This window comes from Ostrinia nubilalis, chromosome 9, assembly GCF_963855985.1.
Source record: "Ostrinia nubilalis chromosome 9, ilOstNubi1.1, whole genome shotgun sequence".
Lineage (NCBI taxonomy): Eukaryota > Metazoa > Arthropoda > Insecta > Lepidoptera > Crambidae > Ostrinia > Ostrinia nubilalis.
Window position 1 is genome coordinate 15179490 of NC_087096.1, and position 27015 is coordinate 15206504.

Sequence of the window (27015 nt, forward strand, 5' to 3'; positions counted from 1 at the left end):
GTGGTGCAACTCAGCCAAAGAAAAAATTCATTTTGATCGCTAATGTCAGTTTGCAGCGAGTGACACAACCTCCGCGTCTGAAGGCCAGCGGCCGACCATAGATAAGAATAAGTACTACGTATAGATAGCCGTCTCAAGGTTTTGATAGAAAGAGGCGCCATCTAGTTCTCAAGCTCCGTACTCGCTTCTGCTTGTAACACGGTGCTTTCGTCGTTCATGGTTCGTATCCAGATATTATTCCAAATATTATTTTGAGGCGCAGTTTTATTTCGGTAGATTTTTTTCCAAAACAATGCAACAGTGCATTAATTTGGAAAAAAAATCTACCAAAATAAAACTGCACATAACCAATTGCTAAACAAGGTAAAAGAAATAAAAAACAAATATGTAAATCATTTAAAACTTTTATTTTTACTTTTATGTGATACAAAATATCTGTGCGCTAACATTTTCATAGGACAATTTTCATCAAAAACTATATTTTTACCATTTAATATATTATTTATTTCTTTACACCAGTCATTTATCATCAAGGAAATTCCTTTACATATTATAAGTTCTTTAACTTTTTCTTTATGACTTTCGCATGTCACAAAATTTAATGTTACAAGAGAAGTGGTTACCAATTTTATATATTCGGATATTTGATCCGATTCACACTGTGTTGATAAAATTAACAATGTGATTTCTTCTATATGCAATAGGCATTCCAGCAAATGTTTATTGGGATAGTGAAGATTGCATTTTTCTGAATATTTTTTCATAGTTATAAATTTTGAATAGATTTCTTCACCATCCCCTTCTAAATCACTTTTACACATTTCACAATAACCAATATTTTTATAAATTGTTTTAATAACCCAACCACTACAATAAGCAGCTGCTGCGCATTTTTCGATGTTTAACGGATTTTGGCTTTTTATTAAATTATCAATGTTGGTTAGATCCATGTTTATGTGATCAAAATTTATTATTATATTTTTAGGTAAGGGCCTAACAATGTTTTCATAAAAAAGGTATTTGAGATTTTGTAAACAATAGCCATCATCACTTTCGCAATTAGCCCCAATTGATTTAGGCGACACCATATTATTTATTAAAAGCGCTTTATAAGAAGCCTCAAATGCCGGCACTGTAGGCATTATATTTCGATGCCCATGAGCCCTTATTGCACCAAAAAAATTTTCTAAAGGGTCTTGATTGAAATTGCGCAGCAGTAACGATTTGAGCCCAATGGAATGTAATTTTTTTGTTATTTGCTGGAATGCTTCTATAGTTTTAATCCAACTTCTTAAAGATGGAACCACCCCTGAGCGTGCTCCACCAACAAATTGCATGGATTTTAATATTGGTAGACTTTTATACCACAACTTATGATGTGGTGACTTTGGCGAGACCGCAGATCGGTAAACTTTACCCTTTTCAATTCTGTTGTAACTACCGTTTACGGAATCGAACAAATTGTCGAAAAATAATAAAATTTCTGCAGTATCTTGAGCTTCTTTTGGGATTCTGCCAGTTCCTATAAACAAACACATTATATAGTTACATACAAGTATAAAATATATTTACATACTTGTTTTAAATAAAATTATTATAAGGTAGTCCAGATAGTGTCGTGCACCAAATTAATTTTAATTTATTAATTCGTTAATCAAATTAATTGTAGTCAAGTCCAATGTATTCAATGCATTTTTGTAAAATTAAATCCTTATGTTAAAGTCAGTTAAAAACGAATCTAGACATTATGAAATCATGGAATATTTCCAAGCAGATGACATGAAACTCTTGCAGTAGAAACTAAGTTATAAATTATAATATTCGTGACTATGATGACTGGCATAAAAGGCAAGTACAAATAAATGTTTACCTGCTGTAAATCCCATGGCAACGCTGACAGTTTTACTAAAAAGTTCCGTGCAGTATTTAACCTTCATTTTAGGTATTAAATTAGGAATTACATGGCGCGCGGTAAGTTTAGGAATTAAGCGCATGCCTTTATAGCTTGGGCCCTTTTTGTATAGAGCTTCTAAATGGGCCCATTTTGCCGTGCGCTTTTTCCCATTCAGAGTAAATTCCAAATTTTTTGTAATCAGATTGTTTCTTATTCCTTTTAAAAGATGAGGGGGGTCGTATAGTGGGTAAATTTTGTGTTCGTTGATTTCAAAAAACCCCCCTTTAAATTCTTGATTCTGCCTTATATAATGACCTTTGGTGTCATTTATTAGTGAATTTATGGCAGCCATATTAGTGGATCCCTGGTCGCACGTTGTCGAAATGACTTTGAGTCCGGTTGCTAAAACGTTTTCAATTACTGTTTTTAATTGCCTTTTGAGCTTCTCCGTTTTTGTGGATCCAGTACAAAAGCTATAAGCGACAGGCTGCTTAAATTTTTTGAATACTCCTCTGACCATAAATACCAACACGTGATCAGCAAATTTTCTTTCGCGTTCGAATCCGTCGTCCTCAAAACCTTTTATTTTATCGGTATGTTTATCAAATGCAACATGGGCAGCAATGGCCATTTCGTCAAATATTATAGAGCAATATCTATGCTTACTAGGCATTTTTTCTACCCTTTTCTTTAAATTATTAAAGATAATATCATTTATCCCAGGCATTAAATATGTTTTCGTCATTAATTTGTTCAAGGTAGTTTTTTTCGGCAGAACACATATTTGGCTCAGCAAGCGATATGCCTTTGGACTAGGTTTATATAATGATAATGCCAATATCTTTTCATCTAATGTGAAACGATGTCCTTTGGGGTGTTTTGTAGATTGTCTTATTTGCATATCAAAAAATGTTTTTGCTGCTGGTGACAAGTCTTTTGTAACATATTGATAAGCTTTGGAACGGGTCAATTTCTTGGCTATTTGTAACTTCTCTATTAGTCCCGCTTTTGCTTTTTTGCATCGTCTGAGTTCCGCTTGTGTTTTGGCGACTGCTTTATATAGATCTTGTTCAAATTGGTTCTTGAACATATGGCCTAAAATTAAGAAATGGTAAGAGTTAGTTTAATATAACCACATTATTATGTATAAAAAGAAAAATATATATTTTCCTTACTTCTAATAACACCACTGTGAGTCCTTGTGCTTGGCTGCTTGCTTGCTGCTTGCTGGTCATCCATTGTCATGGGCGGAGGCCTTTTAGAAGTTGGTTGTGGTGCACCTGAAAAGAAACACATTTTATAATTTACTTCATTCTGGTTCAAATGAGCATGGTATCTTGAAAGATAATAAGAACCTCTTCTTCTCTAATTAATTCTGGTGCTCAAATTCACAAAATTTCATACAAATAATCCGGCCAGATATTTGATTATGAGATTAGAGTTATGCAATAAAGATTTTGAATTTGAGTTTAACTAAGATTAAAACAAAGAGGCAAGATACGGCTTATGCGTCTCGTAAATGTCGAGTTCGAATGGCGTCCCAGGATGGCATTTTTGACAGGTAACAATCGGCCTTACCTACACATTACACGCACGGAGAGCCTTTTTGTAATGTTTTTACCCGACTGCGCCAGAAGTATGGTTATGTTTTTTTTAAATAAGCTCATACATGTGTCGTCTAAAATCATCCATAAGAGTTTATCCCGGCTCAGCGGCTGGGCATCAGTTTTCATTTATAAAATAAAACAAAACTTACTTCTAGTAACACCAGTGTAAATCATAGTGCTTGTGCTTGGCTGCTGGTCATCCATTGTCATGGGCTGAGGCCTTTTAGAAGTTGGTTGTGGTGCACCTGAAAAGAAATACATTTTATAATTTACTTCCTTCTGGTTCAAATGAGCATGGTATTTTGAAAGATTATAATAACCTCTTAAGACCTGATTCTGGTGCTCAAATTCACAAAATTTCATACAAATAAACCGGCCAGATATTGAGATTATGGGATTAGAATTACGCAATAAATATTTTTAATTTAAATTTGAGTTTTACCCAAGATTAAAACAAAGAGGTAAGATACGGCTTATGCTTCTTGTAAATGTGAAACTCGAATGGCATCCCAGGATGCCATTTTTGACAGGTAACAATCGGTGTTTTAGATGACCTAAACTGAACTGGCCCACCAAACTCATTGACAGGGGGACGCCACCATCGTTCAACTTTATAGTTTCCTGCTGCTTTTACACTGCGCGGAAATTAGAAAAGTCAAGTTAATGTGAACACACACCAAACAGCGGGGTGGGGATGAAAATCATTTATTTTTCATCCCCACCTCACTGTTCGGTGTGTGTTCACATTGACTTGACTAATTTCCGCGTAGTGTAAAAGCATCATCCAGCATGGAAAAAGTCGGAACCAGCTATCCGGTATTGACGGTGGCGCCCCGCTGTCAATGTCACGGATAGGACAGTTAAGTATATTGGGTCTATACCTACGCATTACACGCACGGAGAGCCTTTTTGTAATGTTTTTACCCGACTACGCCAGAAGGAGGGTTATGTTTTTTTTTAAATAATAATAACTCATACATGTGTCGTCTAAAATGAGTTTATCACGACGCGCATCCTAGCCCGGCTGGGCATCAGTTTTCATTTATAAAATAAAACAAAACTTACTTCTAGTAACACCAGTGTAAGTCATAGTGCTCGTGCTTGGCTGCTGGTCATCCATTGTCATGGGCTGAGGCCTTTTAGAAGTTGGTTGTGGTGCACCTGAAAAGAAATAAATTTTATAATTTACTTCATTCTGGTTCAAATGAGCATGGTATTTTGAAAGATTATAATAACCTCTTAAGACCTGATTCTGGTGCTCAAATTCACAAAATTTCATACAAATAATCCGGCCAGATATTTGATTATGGCATTAGTTTTACATAAGATTAAAACAAGGGAAGATACACTTATACGTCTCGTCACGCTCGAATGGCGTCCCAGGATAGCATTTTTGACAGGTAACAATCAATCTTACCCACACATTACACGCCTTTTTGTATTGTTTAAATATGAACAATTTAAGAACTAAAAAGAAAGACCACGGCATCACTTTTCATTTTAATACAATGAAAAAAAAACATGATGTCAGTGCCTTGTTTTCACGTCCACTGCTGGACAAAGCCCTCCTCCAAGGTCCAGCATAATTTTTTATATTATGCAATATAAAATTTCAGTGTCCTAGTTACAATAGGCTCAATCAATGCTGGGTTATTATTTATTCCGATTTTTGCCACTTGACATTTTGTCCATTGTTTCATTTTTGTTATAATCTTACCCCCTTATTAATAAAAAGTTACACAGTTGTTGAACACTGTTTTAAAATGATATTTCCATACTAAACGTCACTTTAAAAAACTGTTCAACGAGCGTGTAAGTTTTATTAGTAAGGGGGTTAATAATTAAAAGTTCTGTAAACTCTTATAACTGTTTATGAACTCATACTGATTTGTAAATAAACTATAGGTACAATACCATTTAATGTTTTGCTGTTTTATAAAAGAGAACACTAATCATATTTACTTACTAGTATTAGGACCACAATAGATCTCTTTATATGTGGGTGGCTGCTGCTCACACACGTCCATAGGCTCTGCTGTGTAACTGGATGGGACATCTAAAAAATAAAGACAAATTTAATATTTCATCCGTCATAAGAATAAAAAATTGCTCGACTTGGAGATATGTAGAACAACATACATGGTGACATTGCAAGATGTTGCCTTAGTATATTAGGAATGTCAGGACTTAATTTATGCGAAAGAAGAAAACCACGCTCCAGTCTACAGTGGTTGCGGGTTCCAATCCTGCAAGGCCATAATTTTGGTACAAATGTCAATCCATAATTATTATGGCTTTTATACATTATAAACATAGTAGGAACTTATTTATGTTAGTAGTTAGTGTCACAAAATTTATGTACCCTATTTTTATAGGGAACTTAGGTAAATGTGTTAGGTACAACTAGTTTATTACAAAATTAACAACTAAGATTTTGGAAGAATGGTGTATAATGTAGGTAATGATAACCTGTGTCTTAGTTTAATTACAAGTAATTAATTAAAAGTTAATAATTACGGATGTATTTTTACACAAATTCACATGCCAGCTGCGCTGGTGAGATAAATTGCACATCTCTTTAACATAAGACCACTTTTAAATTTAGTACCACACTATCTCGGTGAATAAAATTTTAGAATGTGTGAAAAAATTATTACATAGGTAATAATTATTATTGTCCTATATGTATATGTATAACTAACTAAAATACCTGGAAGATGCAGTGTTGGAATTGCCAGTTTGCTCAATCTGTTTTTCGGGTAATGATATATTTTATTAAAATGAAGATGGCAAATTCTTCTGTTGGCAAATATATGTTTGTCATCCTCTCCATCAATACCAGCATTTTTCACCCATGTGCGAAACTTTTCCAACTCTTTCAATGGATTCGGAAAGCTATGAAGAATGGCACCTGCAAAATGAGATTTAAGTTAATGTCAAATTGTAATCTTTCTCAGTTATAGTTTGTTGTAACACCTGAAGCTTGGCGCAAATGGGCTATTGACCAAAGCCACCGGTGGCCATCAACATATTAAAATACAAGTTATTTTTAAATTGAATTTTCTTTTATTATGTCTCCGTAACAATTTGTGCACTCCATTAGTTTAGAGTATTATATTATTGAGTGGCATTGTAAACTAATAGTGGGTTAGGTAAGATTACAAATTGTAGTCTAACTGCGCCAGATTATAATCTGGCATGAGTTCACAATTTATTTTTTGGTGGCATAAACATTTTTTTTAATTTTATCATCACGGATTGCAATAAATTTATACTCTCACAAGTTTGAAGGTTGTTTGTTGTTAAGACTTTAGTTGTACTTTATTTAGATACCTATTCATTCTACATCATCAGATTAAGATGAGATTGAATAGTAGGTAGGTACAAGTTTTATTAAAGTAATAAATTTTTATGGCACTTGGCAGCTAAGTAAAGCATAAGGTTGGTTATTTGTAGGTAACCATTTATTACTGTTACAAGTATTTATTTACTAACCATTTTGAAGTGATGATTTGCATGAAGAAACACAGCAGATCTTCTGAGGCATGGTTGTGGTCACACAAGCACATAAACAAAAGTAAAAGTTCACTTTCTCAGAGTCACTATCTCAACACGACACGTAGGTATAACAGAGTCACTATCTCAGTCACTTTCTCAACACACACAAGACCTGAAGTTAGAACGGAGGAGCATTAGCTCGACTCAACGTTTTACTATCAAGGATCGCGAATGCAAAGAGAAAGAAATCCAATAAGAAAACGGAGCGCGCAACAGCAACGATCAAGTTTTCAAATTAGAATGTCAGATTTGACGTTCAAGTGGTTAACCGACATATTATGGAAGCGTTCACACGATTCAAGACTTTTTAAAACCAATTTTAATTTTTCTTGATTATAAAGTTTTAAGAGACTATAAAATATTTTATAGAGTTCTATTTCAATTAAATAACTTTTAATAATAAAACATTGTATAACAAATTAATATTTTTATAAACGTAAACGCATTTTAAGGTCAAAAAAGTACGGGGTCAGGCGGATAGATGGCGCTTGCGAGCCTCGATTTGATACGTATTAAGAAAGACGAACTAGCATGCGGCCGACTGCCGCCCGCACCCCGCGAAGGCCCCCTCAACAGCAAAACGTTCGGAATTTATCAAAAGTAAAATTTATGAATGAAAGTAATGTTCGATTGAAAAATGCAACGTGTCATTTAAAGATTAAAGAATTCCTAATCTATTCGTGCAAAAATCTTTTAAATTAACATAGCCGTTTTGGAGGAGTAGGGAATTTAAGTAAAAAATCGATGTCCCGTATTTATTTTTTTAATCCAAAACAAAGAGACGTAGCGAAAATTCAAACGTCACAAATGTAGTCCTTGAACTGTTGTATAACATATATTTTTTTCAACTATTTCTATCCAGCAGTAAAAGAGGAGTAGGCTTTACAAAATGCCCATTTGGCGCGGATTGAGGACTCTAATCGCCTTAAAAATTCGGGACAGTCGCCCCGCCCCCATTCGAATTCGCGCGCTGTAACAATCTGTAGTTTTCATTAATAAAGCGTATCAAAATAAAAAACATGAGACCTCAAATATAATATCAGTAACCAATAATCATTAATAAAGCAGCTCACAAAACTTTGCTTAGAATTAACTTTTTTGTAGTTCGTTCAGTAAAACCTTAATTAGAAAAATCTAATGTATCTTCATATTAAAGTTGCCCTCTCTGTATTTCTAGTCGCTCACTTAGTAATTTAGTCGCCCGGATAGTATTTTTATGTCTGAAATGTAATAATCAAAACCCACATTTTGTAAGCTCGTTCTGGATTTTATTATTGATCAATATTCGTCGTTAGTTTGGTAAATTTTTCGCTTACTCAAATTCATACCGCTCAAGGTATTAAAACAGTATGCCATCATCAGTCGCAAAGTTTTTTTTTAGTCGCTCGTTTTATAATTCCCCTTTTTATTATTATTATGTAATAATGAAATAAGGAAATATTGTTTTCTAGAGTATGCTAGTCGATGATTTACTTACTCTACATTTTTTTAAATAACTACAGGCTGATTTAGTAGGCATACCATAACTTAAACTGCTGTTTTTGTAATTAATTCTTAATGAACATTGATTATTACTTTACCTACAGTTCCGCTTTGACAGTATTCCATAAATTTTTCATCCATTAATTGTTTGTTTTATGTTTCTTGGTTCTCATTTACCCTGAATGAAAATAAGTTGGACAGTTTTGACATCGATATAATGTGATGAGTCCCATCTCTACTTATTTTCTTCTTACGCATTATTTACGGAACGAATGGCGGCGCAACGAAAGTTCAGCCATAGATTAAAAACGGAAAATCATTCTGATACAAAAGTGTCGGTCTATACCTTCCATTAAATTAATTGAATTTTTAATTCAATTAAATAAATAGGTAGTATGCATTCAATGCTACATACAATACCTTTATTTTACACAGCACAGCACTGCAGAGATTTTTTAAAGGACCTAATCATGTTTAAAAAGATTTCTTTAAAGAATGAAATGCTACTATGTATTTTATAAGTTTGTACTTATTAGTTTTCCAACTGTACCTTTACTTGACTTTGTGAAACTTTCGTAACAGAATAGTTTCATTTCTAAAGGCAATCATCATGTTGCTGGCAAACTGGAAATCACATTGGAAAAAGTATTCCGGCTTTCCCGCCAAAATGACTTTTTTTATTAGCCACAGGTGGCACAGACATCAATGTTTATAATGCCGCGTTGTTAAGATTGGCGCGGACTCGTTCACGTTTCGAACCGCAAACATTAAGCATTTGAAACGTACGGAACGTAATCGGCAGCGCGGGTGCCATAAAGGCAATGTTGCGGCCGATTTTCAATAATCCCTGTACGGTCACGGGGCCAATCGGCCGGGAAACGAATGTACACCACACATTTAATAGCTCTAGGACAATGCCACAAATGTCAAAGAATACAAGCAGTTTAAAGGTACATTGCAGTAAAATATAATGCGCACAAATAATACACCTGAAGATATTAAGGTGAGAGTAGAAAAACTAAGAAATCAGAGATTAAGTAGGTACTGTCAAAATTCTATAGGCATTCAAAAGCTGTAATATGAGTGAGAGGCTTATTAATAGTTAAGTATTACGACACATCTTGTTGTGTCCGATGGAATGGTTGAAATGGTTCCCTTCATAGCTTCAGGCTGATTTTGATCACTTTAATTTAGAGAGCTTTTCAATAAGCCCCCATAAGTGGTGAGGGTGCACTTGTACAATTAATAATATCATGTTTATTGCAGAACAGCAGCTTTTACCAAAGCACACGTCATGCCAGTTGGCCTTGATAATAGCTGTCGTCTTTTTCTCCACATCGTGGCCAACCTACCCGGGCCCACCAGCAATTGCTGCGAACCGATCGTTTTATTTTCACATCGCTTGTTATCCGCTTTGACTAGGTAAAGGTGGATGTTTGGAATGGCTTCCGTAACGGTTTTTGTCAGTTACGACCAAAAACTGGTTTTAACAATGTGGAATTCAAAAAGGTTTCAGTGAGTTGTGGTTAAGCATTAAACGCTTGTTCCTATAATAGCAAAAGCTGAAAAAGAATCGAGTTGATGGAAAAAATGCTGTGCTCATGATCAAACGTGTCGCTGTGCTTTGATTGTTATTAAGTAGTAATAGTTGTGGTAGGTGCTATTTTAACTAGAGTAACATTTTCAAGGAAAAAAAAGGTTAAAAAATACTCAAAGATAGATGCTGTAAAGAAGTAAAATAGAGGACATAAAAATATTACAAAGAATTGAAAAGTATTACTTACAGGACCTCATGCCTCTCGCCGAGTTAAAATTTCAATTTCTTCGTTTCCAGTAGAAAAGTGACGACTGCAATCTGGAGTTAATCTTCATCGTTTCTACATCTGTAAAAGAATAAAAATTACCATCTACAAATCTTTTCATCAAAACGCGAAGGTCCAAGCAATCAATGAGTTAAATTTTATTTTTCGCGCGCCCGCATTTCTCGCCGGCGCGGGCGGCCATATTTTTCGTTCGGAAACCGATTTACGTCGTCGTTTCCGACCGTTTATTTGTCCGGTCGCCGGGCGCGTGATTAACTTGTAAAAAACCGGCCGATACCGATCTTACCGGTTTATTTGCCGGAATTGTGCCGGAATGTCCATTTCGTTTGCTACAATGATTGTTAAGGGACTGTGGCAGTGTTTTAACGACTTTATCAAGTTTCTAACACAAAAAATCAATACTGAAGCGCTGCTATGCGTAATACATAATACTAACAGAACCGTTAATGGTTTTGTCCTACTCTGTGGTGTTTAGCATTTCCAGCCATTTTGCTCGTCAAGTCTGTCAGCTGTCCATTCCAGGTGATCCACCTACGTATACGGTACGGCCATTGCAGGTGATCCTTCTGCATTGTAGGTATTCCTACGATGAATTTCTGCCAATAACAAGATTAAATTCTATTCCATTGTCTTTATGTGTCAAATAGATGTTTCTTACAGTTTGTACTTAATATTAATTTAACAAAGTAATGTTAATTACGCTAAAATCATCTCAAAATTACACTACCTTATTTTGTACATAATTTAATAGGAACAGGCAGCTACTACCCATCACGGCGTCGAACCGCCATAAGCCTTCCACAGGGTCTCGATAATTAAATATACTCTAATGGAGGGTCCTAAGTAGATTTCAATGGGAACGATACGTTGATAATCTAATAGACTTCACATCAGCTACCCGTTTTAATGCGCCGTCTTGTAAGCACCGCTGACATGTGGTGTTGCGCAAGGAGGTATTTTATGCCCTTACGTATTAATCATTCAAATTTGATGTACTATCGGCAAAAGTGTTAACTACCCATTGCCGGTCATGTCGTCTCTTTCTATCGCATTTGATGAGGCGAGAGCAAAAACGGAAATGGATAGTTAACACTGTGGCCGATAGTACTGTAACTGGAATGTGTAATTCGTAATTACCAAGCATCATAAAATGCAACCTGAAAAACGAGGGTACCTATGTCATCATAAGCTGAAACCATTTTAGAGATAAATTTTTAAATAGCAATACCTACTTCATCATCATCATGTCAACCACAGGACGTCTACTGCTGAAAATAGGCCTCCCCCAAAAAACACAAAAATAAATGACAGAAGTTAACTTTCACCTCATATCTTTGGATAAGTTGAAAACTCTTTTGGAAGTAATTTCATCTTCGTGGAAGCGACTAACAAATTTAAGTTTCCTACTTTGCATTTTTGGTGGGATAGTTGATTAGATCGCATGTAAAATAAATGTAGACCCAATATGACGGTGCTCGGCGCTGGATTTACATATTAATGCTGTTACAAAGGCCCGTGAGTCGTTCAAACAACATATGGTTAATGCAAAACGGTTGAATTTCCCATCAATAGTTTATTGATGTTGTTACATCTCAATATCCAGTAATGAACGACTATTTGGGTACCTACGAGTGTTGATCTTCCGTAGAACCTAGAATTTTACTCAAAATTATTATGTTCTGATTATGGAGGAACTGATGATGAACTAACATCACATCTGTTTTGGTTTTAGCTCAAAGTTCTTTGATAGCATAAGCTACATGACGTATTGTGCCTTTCTCTTAATTTCTACTCGGCCGTCCGCGACTTCGTACGCGTGGATCCCGTTTTACCCCCTTAGGAGTGGAGTTTCGAAAAATCCTTTCTTAGCAGATGCCTACGTCATAACATCTACCTGCATGCCAAATTTCAGTCAGATCCGTTCAGTGGATTGGGCTGTGCGTTGATAGATCTTTTCTCTAGATAATTTTAGATTGTGTAATATGCCACTAAGTTTATAGTTATTGCAATAAACTGACTTTTGAGCAAATAATCAGAAGGCGTCGTAATATCTTAAGATCCCTTCCTCAATGGGTGTGACTATGTATAATATTTATGTATTTAAAAAAAAAAGTATATAAGTAGTATATCCGTTAAGCTAGCACCCATAACACAAGCATTAAGTTGCTTACTTTGGGGCTAGCTGGCGCTGTGTGAAATTGTCCAAAGATTTATTTATTTATTTATTTATAATGGAGGGGAAACGATTATGGCTATTTGTCTCAACAGCCAACAAAAACTCAGCAAATCTTTGTTGACGATATCACCCCATCTGTTCATCTTAATATCCCTCACTCAATATGGAGCGATATTCGCCGTAATATCGTGGCCAATATCGCGCGTGTCGATTTCACGCCGGTGCGGAGTCGGCCGCCCGTGAACCTCACGGCCAGTGGGCACTCACCCTATATGATATGGTGAGGAATTCACTCATAACACTATTAGATAGTTATTCTTTTTCGTCCTCGTATATTCCTCACCAAAAGTATGTTATAATTTTGAGTTAGGTACTCATGCCCGTTTTCACCATCAATCCCTAATTTTTAAGTGATTCCTATGGTAACACATAACAGGAATTTTGTTTTCATAGGGGTCACTTATTAGAGATTGACGGTGTAATCGGGAATACTAATGTCGCGTTCGTCGCGGAGTTTCATAATTAAGTAAAGGTGACCGGAAAATATAGAACCTAGTTGATTTGTCGACGTAAAAAGGGAGTTCATTACAACCGACGACGAATTAAAAAATGTGTGTCTCTCTTAGGAGTTGATTCGAAAACTTTCAAAATAGAGCCATAATACTAAAGTCCAAGCCAAGGGGCGATAAGGACACACCACCAACATTTTAAATATTAATTTATTATGCACCTTTGTTTTTCATATTTCACCGTCACCAATAACATGTCCCTACCCAACACCCTTATTAATTTAGCTCCCGCAAAATGCTAAAAACAAAGCCGACCTAAAATAATAACACCATTAACACCATGTTTATTTCAAGTTCAAACAACTTCGGAGGCGTTTTTTTTGTCAAAAATAAACATAGCCCTTGAAGTAAATAACTTTTAATTAGGTATTCATACACATAAACCCAGTGGCACGTTTTTTAACACATTCGCACGCCAATGTCCTTAGCTAAATTTGGTCACGTACAACATATGTAATTGTCGACCCGGAAAACGCGGTGATTCGGGAACCTTGGCTGGATTACGAATTATGAAGGGGACTAAGGGCTTACTCATTATTTAGTCCCTGACAGGCTTTTAAGGAAATACCTCTATTCGTTTTTACTGTAAATTTTTGTCTCAGGGGCCTCTTTCTTCTTTGATTTTAGTAATTTGCATTCCATGTCGAAAGGGCATTTATCAGCAGGGTAAATGGGCATAAGATATGGAATGGAAAATATCTGACAGAAGACTAATCTGAAACTTTCAGGTATCGGAATAACTGGCCGTAAGGCTATTCTCTTTACCACTAAGCACCTCTATAAAGCTAGCATCGACAGTTTTCTCGTCAATGGAATCCCATAGAAGTCAAGGTTCAAGTCAATGTCATAATTATTTTACGCAATGAAGCGCATGTCAGTTGTAGCAACTTTTATTAAAACTATATTTCGGTGACAAGGGTTTTAAGACAGTAATCCTGCGGTGGTAGACCACCAGTCTCAATAGCATATTATTATACGTAATAAGCACCTCTGTTGCTGAATCGGCCTTCTACCCTGCCCGTAGCCCCGGGAGTGTAGTCAATTTTGTATTTAATCAGGCTAAGTTTGTTTACATGCCCAAATAATACAAGTTGAATAATATGGAAACTTGACAACTTAATGTGGAAAGCGGACGCTTGGATTTTAAGAAAATGTTGACCTTTTCCTTGTTTCGGGTGGAGAGAGTATTATATGTCGCAACTTGACCTTTTGATTTGGCTTCTTCGTGCACGTGTGCACACGAATAAAATATCCAATTTGAAATCATATGACCCCAAAGATAGGGTCATGTAGAGAAATGAAATTGGGCACATAGTACGCAAACTGGCGGTCGATGATGGGGCAGCAAGGTTCTGGAGTGGAGGCCACGTAACGGTAAGCGCAGTGTGTGACGTCCACACACAACGAACTCATAAAGGTAGAACGGGACTATTCCCACGGCTGCAACTCCTGTGTAGCCAGGATCTACACCTTGGCCGCCAATAAAAACCCAACCAGTGAAGGTCAAGTTTGTCCCGGGGGAAAGTTAAACTGTCATTGGACCCGCAACGGAATTAATCAGAATAACATAGGAGGAGTTCGAACTTAAGGTTCGTTCGACTTCCCTCCATTGCAAAGCGGAATAAAGGTAGCAGGAAGGTGCTGGATGCAGGCCGCTACCAACCAGTTAATGTGGATATCATTGGGGGAGGCTTAAGTTCAGCAGTGGACGTCAATGGCTGAAATGAAATGATGAGCCTCTCGCTTAGGGTTGCCAGGTCCAAAAACACAAAAGCCGGACTCTGTGCGTCATTTGGCCGGACATTTTACCCTAAAAGCCGGACATGTGACTGGGGGGGGGGGGGTGCAATTAGTGTCATAGCACATATGTGAGTACTATCATCGTACATACATCGTGATGCGTGTGCTTCATATTGGCATTGAAGTATAAATAAATATTATTCTGTGGCTCAACACTTTCGCCTGGCGCGACGCACCAAATAAAAAAGCCTAACAAAAGCCGGACAGGCCGGACAAGACCGTAAAAAGCCAAACATGTCCGGCTAAAGCCGGACGCCTGGCAACCCTACAGTCTCGCTACGTCTTAAAGGACATTGTCAGAAACCGCCTAAAAACCGCCCAAAAACATTAACCCATCATAATTATTTTCTATTTTTTTTAATACATTAAGCACCCTTTCATTCTAATGGACACTTAAGCATTGAAAAATTAAATAGGTAAATAAGTCTTTTAACGTTTATTCTATAATACTATTACAACTTCCGGACGTTTTGGTGCGTGGCATGGTCTAAAACCTATCAAGTTCCATAATTTTTGCCGATAAAATCTGTACGAGGCATTACCGTACTTTATTGCTGGGAGTCCATGTATAGTGATGTTCCTGCGGCCATCATAGACAATAAAATATCGATTTTGAAAATAAAATAAATCGATTAAACTGCTTTGAAGACTAGATTTGCGTTAAAAGCTAAAAAGATATTGACACTATTACAAGAAGCTATCTAAAGTGTCCAACTGGTCGAAGGTCGTAAATAAAATAAAAATAATTAGGACCATAAACTGATATTCATGGTATCATAACTGTAAAAGTGTCAGAATCCGATGTTGAATCCAATGCCATTTGAAGTGAGAGAAACATATATCAACCTAGTATAGTTGCCAGTCTCTCATAATCTATGACAATGAGGGTTTTCGCGATTGAAAAATCCGCCAGATGGCAATACGTAGACGTGAGGTCCAAATGCTGCATGATTGGTTATTTTTGACATGACATTGACAGATATGTCAAAATCCACCAATCATGCAGCATTTGGACCTCGCGTCTACGTATTGCCATCTCGCGGGTTTTTCAATCGCGAAAACCCTCATTCATAGCACATGTATAATAATAGACCAAATGAACTTTTATAGATTGCGAAAGAGAAGATAAAGATTTTATTATTTTATTAAAATCTTGCCACGAGGTAGTTTTTCAGTAGAAACCAGGATTGGATAATCGCTACAGGCAAGTATCAGAACATTTTATAAATATTTTTAATCGATTATATCCTTGTGAATCGTTTTAATAAATTGTCATTTTACTTTTTCAATTAAAACTTTTTCAATCCCTAGTCTTGTCAAACTGTCATAATGTCAACAAATTATAAATGTCACGTCAGTTGACTCAATTTCAGTCTTCTGTGCGTTTATTGTATTTTTATTTCAATAAAATAGTGCTAAAGGGTTAGTACTGAAAGTGAAAGCCTTTTTTCAGAAAGAAAACCAATGTGGTGCCCTTATTATTCATACTGTTTGAAAGTTACAAGTCAGTGATACAGAGTTGCCGCCATTATAACTCCGTGGTGATACCATACCAAAGAAGAATTTTTCCTAAACACTTGTGTTATTTTTGTATGTGATCAAATAAAAAGGATTAATTCTACTGCTCAAATGGAATAACTTATCCCAAGAGACTGAATATAAAAAAAAAACCTCTCCATAGAAATTATCACCATCACGAGGATGTGATTTTTTTTGAGAACTTGATATTGGTCCTGTAAGAAAAGTAGTTGTATTTCAGTAGTAGAATCAACCCTTCTTGTTTCATCAGCAAGAGTAACTATAAAAACGCCCTGTAGGTACCTAGGTATTATTAAGCTGAAGAGTTTGTTTAGTGTTAAAGATTGTCACACAGTGTAACTTAAATTGGCATATTATGATAATGAACGTAAAAACTTAAATAAATATTTATGTTAATATTTTTTCTATTTATTTATTTTCCCAAAGCTTCACAGTGACAGCTGAAACAGCAATATCTACTGTTGTAAAACTAAACTTAGAACAAACTGTTACAAATATTTTACAAATTAAAATAAAACCGCATGTTGCTTTACTTTCTCGTATAGGTAATAAATGTAATTAATGGCTAGATTATTAATGTTACTTTGTTACCCTCAAATAGTGAGGAGATCTTATAAAATGGTAACCCTGATTTTCATTGTCATTCAAGTGCTCTTTCTTCGCATAGGCTTCTGTGATTTGGCCAAGGGCCACACACATTGCGATAACATTATGCGACATTGATTTGACAGCAGCGGAGTGAAGTCTTGCGACTATGCAAAATGATACCCTGTAATCGTAGCGCATATAGACATAGACGGGGCGGGGCACATAGCTCGTAGAGCTGATAGCCGCTGGGGCAGGAAAGTTCTTGAGTGGCGACCACGAGCCGAAAGACGTAGCGTGGGCAGGCCTCCCACTAGGTGGACCGACGATCTGGTGAAGGTCGCGGGAGGTGCCTGTATGCGAGCGGTGCAGGATCGGTCTTCGTGGAAATCCTTGGGGGAGGCCTTTGTCCAGCAGTGGACGTCTTTTCGGCTGAAACGAACGAACTAACGATACGTATTACCAGTATTTACCAGACATTACTATTTATTGTATACTCGCCGGATTACACGTAGGAGCACGCGCGTTACAGCTTCGGCCTTGCATTATTATAAGATCTTGTTCCGCCATTTTTCGAACTTCCTCCGTGAGGATATCCCCGCCGAATTCTATGATAAACCTATCAAAAGTCATATTCTGCAATGTCAAAATTAATTTGCCGAAATTCGCCGAGCCAGCTATGTCAAATAATATTATTAGGTGTCAAACAGGATACGTTCAGAAATTAATATTACGATTTTAAAGATAAGACAACTTTTTATTGACGAAGTTGCTGGGACAGCTAGAAACTATTTTTTTTCCGGCACTTTAAGAAAATAATAAATGAATGAAAACGCAGCGTGGGACGTCCACCCACAAGGTGGACCGACGACCTGATAAAGGTAGCGGGAAGGCGCTGGATGCAGGCCGCTACCAACCGTGCGATGTGGAAGTCATTGGGGGAGGCCTATGTTCAGTAGTGGACGCCCTGTGGCTGAAATGATGATGATGATGATGAAATGAATGAAAATGACAAATCTTCGAACGTGTATAATACCGTGCCAAAGTAATCATATAAGTTTGGCACCTTAATAACTATTGCCGTTTTTGTTGTAAAGATCATGCAGCGCTACTTGCGGATATTATTGGAAAGAAAACTATGTAGGCTCTAGATCTGAAGCCGCTTTAATGAACACGAAGTGCTCATACAATGCGGCGTATTTTCTTCCAGTCTTTAGTCAGGACTTTAGTCGAATTAAAACCCCGGTTGAACGTGATATAGCCGCACTAGAATACGGTGCTTTTTTGCATAAACGCAAGACTTCGTTCCGGTGTCAACCGAATGTTATCACGATGTATGTGGCCCAGGGGTTACTGTAGCCGCTAAGGTTTGAAACTTCTTGCTTAAAATATTGTAGTCTTTGGCATAGACTACGACGGTAGTCATGGAGATAGGAGTTTGTTATCTCGTGTCAGATGTAAATGGTGAAAAGAAAACTCATGATTCGTGTTATTTTTATGCAATATGTAGGTATTTTATAAAAGTGGAACCCCGAGTGATCTCCAAAACCCATTCTATTATTATATACGATTCGGCTTCGATATCTATAATACAATAGGAGTTTATTTCATGTGTCAGATGACAAGGGTGGAAACAACCTACGATTCATGTTGTTTATTTACGTGCAATATGTGGGCATATTATAAAAGTGGAATGCCGAGTTGTATTTCTAAAACTTGTTCTATTATTTTATACTATTTGGCTGCGACTCGGCGTGACGACAATACAAAACATTTTTCGCGAATCGGTGTTCATACATTCACACAATACATTAGACGCCATGTTGTCATAAACGACATATTATAAAATCGCTGTGATTTAATATTCTTAATCATTAATTTTATGACAAGTGTCCATCAGGAATCATTGTTCTTACACACAGAATCGTATTATTTCGCTTTCGGGTAGTAATATGTCAAAATTGTTGGTTCTTAGGCGAACAATGTATGGAGAACGAACATTGTCCTTTGTTTCTCTACAGTGTGTGCTCTTTACACTATCTGTAAGTTCTTCTAAGCCACAAACCAATGTATCGTATGAAACGTATCGCGGTCTAGCTGCTCTGCGGTTGAGCCAGGCACAGCTGTCGCCAGTTCAGCTCAGCTCGTAACTTGAGCACGGATGCGGCATAGTATTCACTGGAGGGCTTCACCGGTAAATCTAAATGAGATTTCTGAAAGCTTTGGTCTAATAATTTAGTGTCTGGAATTTTTAGTTGGTCAAACTTTGTTATCTACTTTTGATTACCATGGTCCAGTGTACTCGCGACGCCTCTAACCGTCAGAAATGGAAGCACATCGCCAGGAGAGCTACCCTCGGAGATGACATCACCCCACCATGTACCTCGTTAGCGCAACCACGACCACTCTGACAAGAGTGCCCGACTAAGAAGAAGAGAAGAAGAGACTTTTGATTAAAAAAAAATCTGAATTAGATAAGCGATTATAAACTTAAGTCAATGTTACTACCTATTTTCTCTTTAAAGAGAGGAAAAACATCCCATATCGCAATAATATTATAAAGGCGAAAGTTTGTGAGTGTGTAGGTTTGTTACTTCTTTACGTCTAAACGGCTAGAGCGATAACAATAAAATTTGATATGGAGTTAGCTGACACCCTGAATAAACACATAGGCTACGATTTACCGCGGGTAACACCGCGGGGCACAGCTAGTCTATAATAATAGTTACCTTACACCGCAACGAAGGTCGCAAAGCGGATAGGTTTAATCAAAACACCAGTTTGACCATCGTTTATTTTACGACGGAGAGTTTTGACAATTAACCATGCAAAACACATTGGAACAATGTTTGGGGTCGTTTAACGAAGCTTTAGTTAAAATAGGTAGAAGGAGAACCACTTTTCATGGTAACAGATAAAACAACATGTCAAATTGTTCAAAATTTAACTCTACCTACATGTCACAAATGAGGAGATCCGCAGGAGAACTAAAGTGACTGACCACGTGCCGAAAGACGTAGTGTGGGCAGGCCTCCTACTAGGTGGACCGACGATCTGGTGAAGGTCGCGGGAGGTGCCTAGATGCGGGCGGCGCAGGACCGGTCTTTGTGGAAATCCTTGGGGGAGGCCTTTATCCAGCAGTGGACGTCACTCGGCTGAAACGAACGAGTCTTGAAGTTACATTTTTTTGTATGAATTCTGATTAAGATGAGGGAAACGGATCGAGCCAATATTGAAGTCGTAAGCTAAGCTAACTGTCAAGTCTAAGCCTACTGTCTTAACCTTTAGCGTCTAAAGTTCGCTGCAAAGATACAGTTTAGAGCAAATTAAACATAAACATCTATTTGGCTCGGCCGTCCATTCCCTAAAGTGTTTTAAATCCATTGTTACGGAATTTGTGGGGTTCCTTTATTTAAATTTCTACGTAATCTTGCTTCGTAATAAGTTTATCTTGTCAGGTTCCTTATAATGTAGCGTTGAAGGTTGAATTAAATATTTCTGGTCCGCTGTTTATTTTGCGGTGTAATTTATTTGTCGGCCCAGTTTGCGGCGCTCAGACAGTTTCTGGTTCAATTTATAACTAAGCTCGACAAATGAGTAAAATACTTAAAATACACCGGAATATTAGGCAAGAGGTCATCTCTTGTACCGCCACTCTGATAACAAAGCTTCTATCACTTTAGACGCTCGAAGATTCTTCGCTTCAATGAATTATTTTAATCAAAACCAACGAATAGCAAGCCGGAGTCAAAAGAAAAACCACTTTCCAAAAACAAATATAATTAACCGAACTCAATTTATAAGTCTTACGAAACGTAACGTCGACATTCCAAGACATCGGCTGTAAAACAGAATATAACAAAACCAGATTAGCAGATTCCAAGTTCAGCTGAACATCTTTATTACAACGCGGTTAAAGTTTCGTTTCAGCCAAGTTTCAGTCCGACACATTCCTTACATTATTAGAAAAGTTCTAGCGACGAAATTTAAATGTACCCTTTATTAAATTCGAGATCGAAACAGTCAAGTTTAAAATTCATATTAATCTTCAGCTTCATTGGGAGCTGTAATTTATCAATATTGGTTAAGTTGGCTTCGCAAAGTTACTGTAATATTTTATCCTGAATATTGATCAAGGGCACTGAAACGTTTTTCAAATGTTCTAAGTAAGGTCGAACTTACTAAGTTAAAGTCGTAATTTAGATTTTTCATTTCACTGGGTGATCTACTCGTGTATGAATGACTCTTTTTTAATATTCTCAAATACCGTAATCTGATGGCTGCTGAGTGCTTGGGCAGAAAAGTTCTCGAGTGGCGACCACGGGCCGGAAGACGTAGTGTAGACAGGTGTGATGTATGCACTAACAATGTGTATGCTTATTTATCCTATAGATATTTAAGTCGCTTCATTGTATTTTATCGTGCATTCAATAAACGGGATTGACTCAGTTCGGGTGTTTGATTATGAACTCCTCATACAGGCCTCCCACTAGGTGGATCAACGATCTGGTGAAGATCGCGGGAAGTACCTGGATGCGGGCAGCGCAGGACCGGTTATTATGGAAATCTTTGGGGGGCCTTTGTCCAGCAGTGGACGTCATTTGGCTGAAACGAAAGAACTAACCATCATCGCTAGCCTGCTAGCAGTCCACTCCTGGACATAGGCCTCCTCTATTAAGGATTGTTTAACCCAGTCCTCTGCTTGTGTCACATGTAGGTTGTTATATTTCAATGTACTTTACACTAAAAAACCCAGCTTATACCACTAGACAAACTTGACCTTCACTGGTCGGATTTTTATTGGCGGTCAAGCTGTAGATCTTGGCTACACAGGAGTTAGGAACGAGAGGTGGGAATAGTCCTGTTTTATAACAAACCCAGCTCATAACATCGTCAGTTGCAGGTTCACTTGGGGTAACTGACAAAATACGGTTTTTGAGTTAAATATACAGTTTTCTTAGTTTTTTCTGCTCTTTCGAATGGTATACGTAAAAAAATTCTAGCTTTAAAAAAAATACAATTACACGGACATTTTCAGGTGTGAACTTTTCAGATTTCCTTCACAATTTTGGTGTAACTGACATTGTAATAATTTTACCAGGTTGAATTGGTGTATCTGTAATAATGTAAAAATTTTGCTACAAAACTTTGCAATTACACTGATTTGCTAAGGTTTATAACATGAAATAAAATAGGAATTTAGAAAGTTTTAAGGCATATTACATTATTATTATACCAGCAGTATCAGTTAAAGAAGTTAAAGTTAGCTCAACAAAAAAAAAAATGAAATTGAGCAACTATCCAGCCAACTAGGCGTCACTGCGCGTTGCTATCATTAACCTGTTGTTACTCTGTTACTTTTACTGTTGTAGTACTCATGACCTTAATTCAACATTGCTATAAAGAGGTAGGAAATTAAATCCATTTTGTTTTCAGTTTAAGTTGCCCCGTAGAGCTAAATACGGTATTGGTAAGTCAAAGCTTAAAAAAATATTGAAATTACTTAGTTTCACAGTAATACTTTAGTTATTTCAATATTTCTGTCTTAAAAAAATTAACTACACATATTTTCTTGATTCCCATGGCTTTTTTAACATTTTTTAAAGAATGAAATAAAAGTTACTTCTAATAAAATTAAAAAAAAAAAAAACAAAGAAAACGACAAAATGTTATTTTTTTCATGAATTGTCTTATTTTTTTATACTTTTACATAAATTATACAGCAACTAAGTAAACAAAACCCAGCAAAAAAATCAAATTATTTTAATTTGGGCAGTACTTACACCAATTTGACCTATGTTTTTTCCAAAAGTATGGTGTAAAATTAGTGTAACTGTCAAAAGTACAAAAATACATTGGTGTAACTGCAATTTATTTCCTTAACTAAGACATATTAGATAATTCTTTTTATTTAATCTAAAACCGCGTAGAATTCTAAGCATTTCTGTAAAAACAGATCCAAAAAAGGTTAAATAGGAAAATATTATGTGAGTACAATTGGACATGAGACTATTCAGAGGGTGTGTAATTTATTTATAGGTGATCAAAGGAAACTAAAATATTTATTAAACTGTGGAGTCCACTTTGATCACCCAGGTCATCTTATCCATGGGTGATCAAAGGACACCAAATTGTCGCTTGAAGTCCACTATGATCACCTGGGTGATCAAAGCCAGGTGATAAAAGTAGAATAGACCCAATAAATGAGTCAATGTTCCTTCCAAGGATCTAATATCGACACGCGATATCGATATTCATTTCACATCACTATAAAAAAAAAGTACGTAGTATTAAAATGTGTCCGTTTTACAAAGGGAATGTATTCAAGGGGAGTTGTTAGTAGTTAGCATTGATAATTCAAAAGTAGATGCGAGCTCGATGTTTGCCTCTGATTTTACAATGAATATGGATTACTGAATCGATATGTCTGTCTAAATGGTATTTGAAACGTTTGAATCGAATATAATTAATGATTAAACGAACTTAAAAAGTGAAGTTCTATCATAATTATGCGAGGGCTTTGTCCGAAGAGATTAGAAATAAGAACTATGTAGTATCACGTACGGTGATGCCAGTTTACGCACTGTTAGTTGAGGATATTTTTTTTTTTTTTTTTTTTTTTTTGTGGGTATCTCACTTTACATCTTATTTGACATTGGTATCCGTCGTCAGTTAGTTTGGAGTAGTAATTTGTATTTTTTATCATTTCACTAATATGGGGGTTTGTGTTTTTAATAATATACATAATTATTATGATTGTTAAAGACGGGTGGGAGGGTTTCTAATCTCTTCGGACAAAGCCCTCGCATAATTATGATAGAACTTCACTTTTTAAGTTCGTTTAATCATTAATTATGCTCGTGCTTTGTCCTCGAGATTAGAAATAAGAACTATGTAGATTTTGAGAGAACTGATGTGAAATGATAATAAAAACAAAGCTGTTTATTACTTTGCAAAAATAATAAATCATTAGTAAGAATACAATGCTTGTTTTATAATTACTATTAAGTGTGACATAACTGTCGTAGTTACCCGAGTGAATACTTTCGTATAATTGATAATTATTATTAAGGGTAAGTAATTAAAGGCAAGTATAATTAGCTGTTATATTAGCCATAATGTAAGTGGGAAAGTTAATTATTGTTTCCCAAATCAATTGTCAGTATTAGGTTTTTCTGGCAATTAAATGTTGATTGTTATTTCTGGACGCAATAGGCATTCTATTAAAGAATTTGCCCAAAGTAGCTATTTGAAATAACGCTCCAACCGGGGGTAATTCTGATAGTCAAGATTAATTCCTAATGTATGTGCTCTAGACGAGGCAGCATGCCTCGTGCTGTGAGTGGTGAATATCAAGGTGTCAATATCACAAGCCTGCAATGTTAATTGAACTAAACTTGTGACTAAACTAAGTGCTCGGTGTTAGAGCGGTAAACAATTTCGTAAGCAACACTTTGCACAAAATGCTTGTACATGACATAAATTGTCAAAACAATACCAAGATTGATTGTTGTGAACTTGGGCGCGATGTCGTGATTAAATTGAATATTTGTATGTATAATATTTGAATGCTTATAAGGAAGGTTTGAACAATGTGTGTAATAATTACACTAACTAATGACAGTAAAATGGCTAATTTCTCAATATTTTAAATTTTTCGGAAACCATAATATCTGATTATGTTTCCAATATGACAGCCAAATTAAAAGACAAGCTTATTACAGCTATCGAAATTCACAATTTTTATTAAAATAGTGGAATCTAATACCTCAATGAATGATAGTTATGGTAAAAGTAAAACAATTTCCTTGAACAATTATTGTACTGCTTGATCATCAGACAATGATGAAGATATAATATCCATAGATAGATGAAGATGTAATCTTCGTTTTATATGAGACATTTAGACACATGTAGCGTTTTTATTTTTATCCAATTAAAGAAACAAAGCTAGACTACATTATAAGGGTACTGCCAGTATACCCGTCGCTTGATCACGTCATGTGATTTTTCGCAATGTATGTGTAATACAAAAAATGAAGGAAACCGCAGAAATAAGCTTGACCTTGTTGTCTTAAAATTTTAATTGCGTATGCATCAGGGTACCTATCTAATTTAGGGTATATAACGATAACGAATTTAGCAAAATTAACGATGCCACGTTCTCCAAATGTAAAAATGATAAAATGGTGAATTTGGTAATGTCGAGTCCATACTAATATTGAATGGACTCTTCAAGATTCGGTATCTACCATGCTATTATCTAGATAAGATAGATCATAGATAGGACACATCATTGTGTATTGATGATTATAATGATTTTTCTAGTTTCGCATCATTGCCACAATTATTTTTATTTGTGTTAAGTGGGGGGAAACTGCACGCCACCTATGCGGTGTACAAAACTGAATTTCATTCTGAGAAACTGAAAATTTTGAAGATCCTTAGTAAATACTTTTAGGCCAAGAAAGGTCAATGTTTGGAATCTTTGCAGATTAATTCTTATATTATGTTTTTAATATTAGATAATATTAATAAAATAAAATAGATGTTGGACCATGGGTCCCCAGAAGCTTCCCCGTAACACGCCCCCCATCCCGTAGTTGAGACATCGGAGTACTATATTTCATGACACTTAATATAAGTTTATGAATAGCCTGATATAATTGCAATTTTTCTATGTCCGAATATAATCATGTATTATGTGATTTATACTGACATTTATTATTGGTTGTGAGATTGAAATCACATAACTCTATCCTAGTACAACAGAGTCACTTATTACTAGTGACCACTGATGGTAAAAATTTAAAAGCCAACCGACATATTTTACGAGATTCAACTGTTGCGGTTCTGAGCTGGATGCGGCTGGTGCGCTCACGAGCATGACACGTGATGACTGTTTTGAAAGTCAGGAGGTCAAGTCCTCTGTTTTCATCGGTTGTCTGCCTTTCGGGGAAGTCCCTTCAAGTTTAAATTCGTATAAGAAAGGACTTTTTGGTGGCTGCTGATTTGATTTTGGGATTCAATTCCAGATCAGCCCCAAACTTTGAAGTTCGCTAGGCAGTTTTTAGTCTTTTGGAAAGTTTTTATCAAAAGACATGGCGTCAATCTTCGGTGTTTGTAATAAATAAATAAATAGATAAGTCTTTTAACAATTTCACACAGCGCCAGCTGGCCCCAAAGTAGGTAATAATTGATCTTATCTTTAATGAGTCTAAGTAGAATTACGTTTTTTCTGATAATGAATTCTTAGTAGACAGTCGAAAAAATGCGATTGGCATCGATAAGAAATTCATATTAAGGTAATTGTGTTGAGGCTTGTCCTACACAGGATCATCACCAATATTACAATCTCATCATGAAGGGGCGCAGCTGTTTCAGACCAACAGCGTTGCAGGTGTCGAATCTAATTGATTTCTAGTTTCAGCAGCAGCGGAAGCGGCGCAGATGTCAACGAGAGCAGCAGCGTCGGCGGCGGCAGGGTTCGAGGCTAAGGGTTCTGAGTCCAATGTTTCGATAGCCACTAATGGTTTTTCACCTGCTAACGATTTGGCGTGTATCATATCACCGCCCGGTAGTGTGGATATAAACCCATCAAATTATGTCTTATTAAGACAACTCCCAATTTTTAAACAAGTAGGTATGCATTATTGCATTATTATTATTATTTTTTTTTTTTTTTTTTTAATGTGATTTATGTACTTTTACAAGTATGGAACAGCCCTTTTGACTGCCTGCTAAAATATGTAGCGGGTAGGTAACAACTTAACACGAATTATCTGCATGCCTAGTAATATTAACGTTTATATCAATTTAAAATTAAATATCGCCAATATTGACTTGAAGAATTAAGTAGGTCAGTAAAATTACAACCCGTTGTAGTTGCCCGCAATACCGTAAGTATCGTAATATTTTTAGGATTCTGCGTCTGATTTAGAGGGTAGGTATTGTTGATAATACCGCAAACCATCATATTATA

At 36.2% G+C, this 27015-nt stretch overlaps 1 protein-coding gene across 2 annotated transcripts; it reads right to left on the reverse strand.

The window, feature by feature from the left end:
- Positions 1-340: 340 nt before the first annotated feature.
- On the reverse strand, positions 341-7340 carry LOC135075053 (uncharacterized). Of its 2 annotated transcripts, XM_063969421.1 has the most exons (8): positions 6997-7340; positions 6212-6412; positions 5468-5557; positions 4567-4662; positions 3651-3746; positions 3070-3174; positions 1871-2989; positions 341-1522 (listed from the first exon to the last, which is right to left on the reverse strand). In XM_063969421.1, the coding sequence occupies exons 1-8, from the start codon at positions 7046-7048 to the stop codon at positions 393-395; spliced, it is 2889 nt and encodes a 962-aa protein (XP_063825491.1). In that variant the 5' UTR covers positions 7049-7340; the 3' UTR covers positions 341-392. The 2 variants fall into 2 exon arrangements, with proteins under 2 accessions (XP_063825491.1, XP_063825492.1); XM_063969422.1 differs by lacking the exon at positions 341-1522 and having other exon boundaries at positions 1740-2989.
- Positions 7341-27015: the final 19675 nt, after the last annotated feature.

What these genes read in the sequence shown, in the direction of transcription:
- LOC135075053 (XM_063969421.1), bottom strand. Translation starts at nt 7,048, where the DNA reads ATGCCTCAGAAGATCTGCTGTGTTTCTTCATGCAAATCATCACTTCAA. An exon ending in TTACACTGGTGTTACTAGAA is followed by an intron (nt 3,747 to 4,566) that starts GTAAGTTTTGTT and finishes ATTTCTTTTCAG; the next exon opens with GTGCACCACAACCAACTTCT. An exon ending in TGCCATGGGATTTACAGCAG is followed by an intron (nt 1,523 to 1,870) that starts GTAAACATTTAT and finishes GTTTGTTTATAG; the next exon opens with GAACTGGCAGAATCCCAAAA.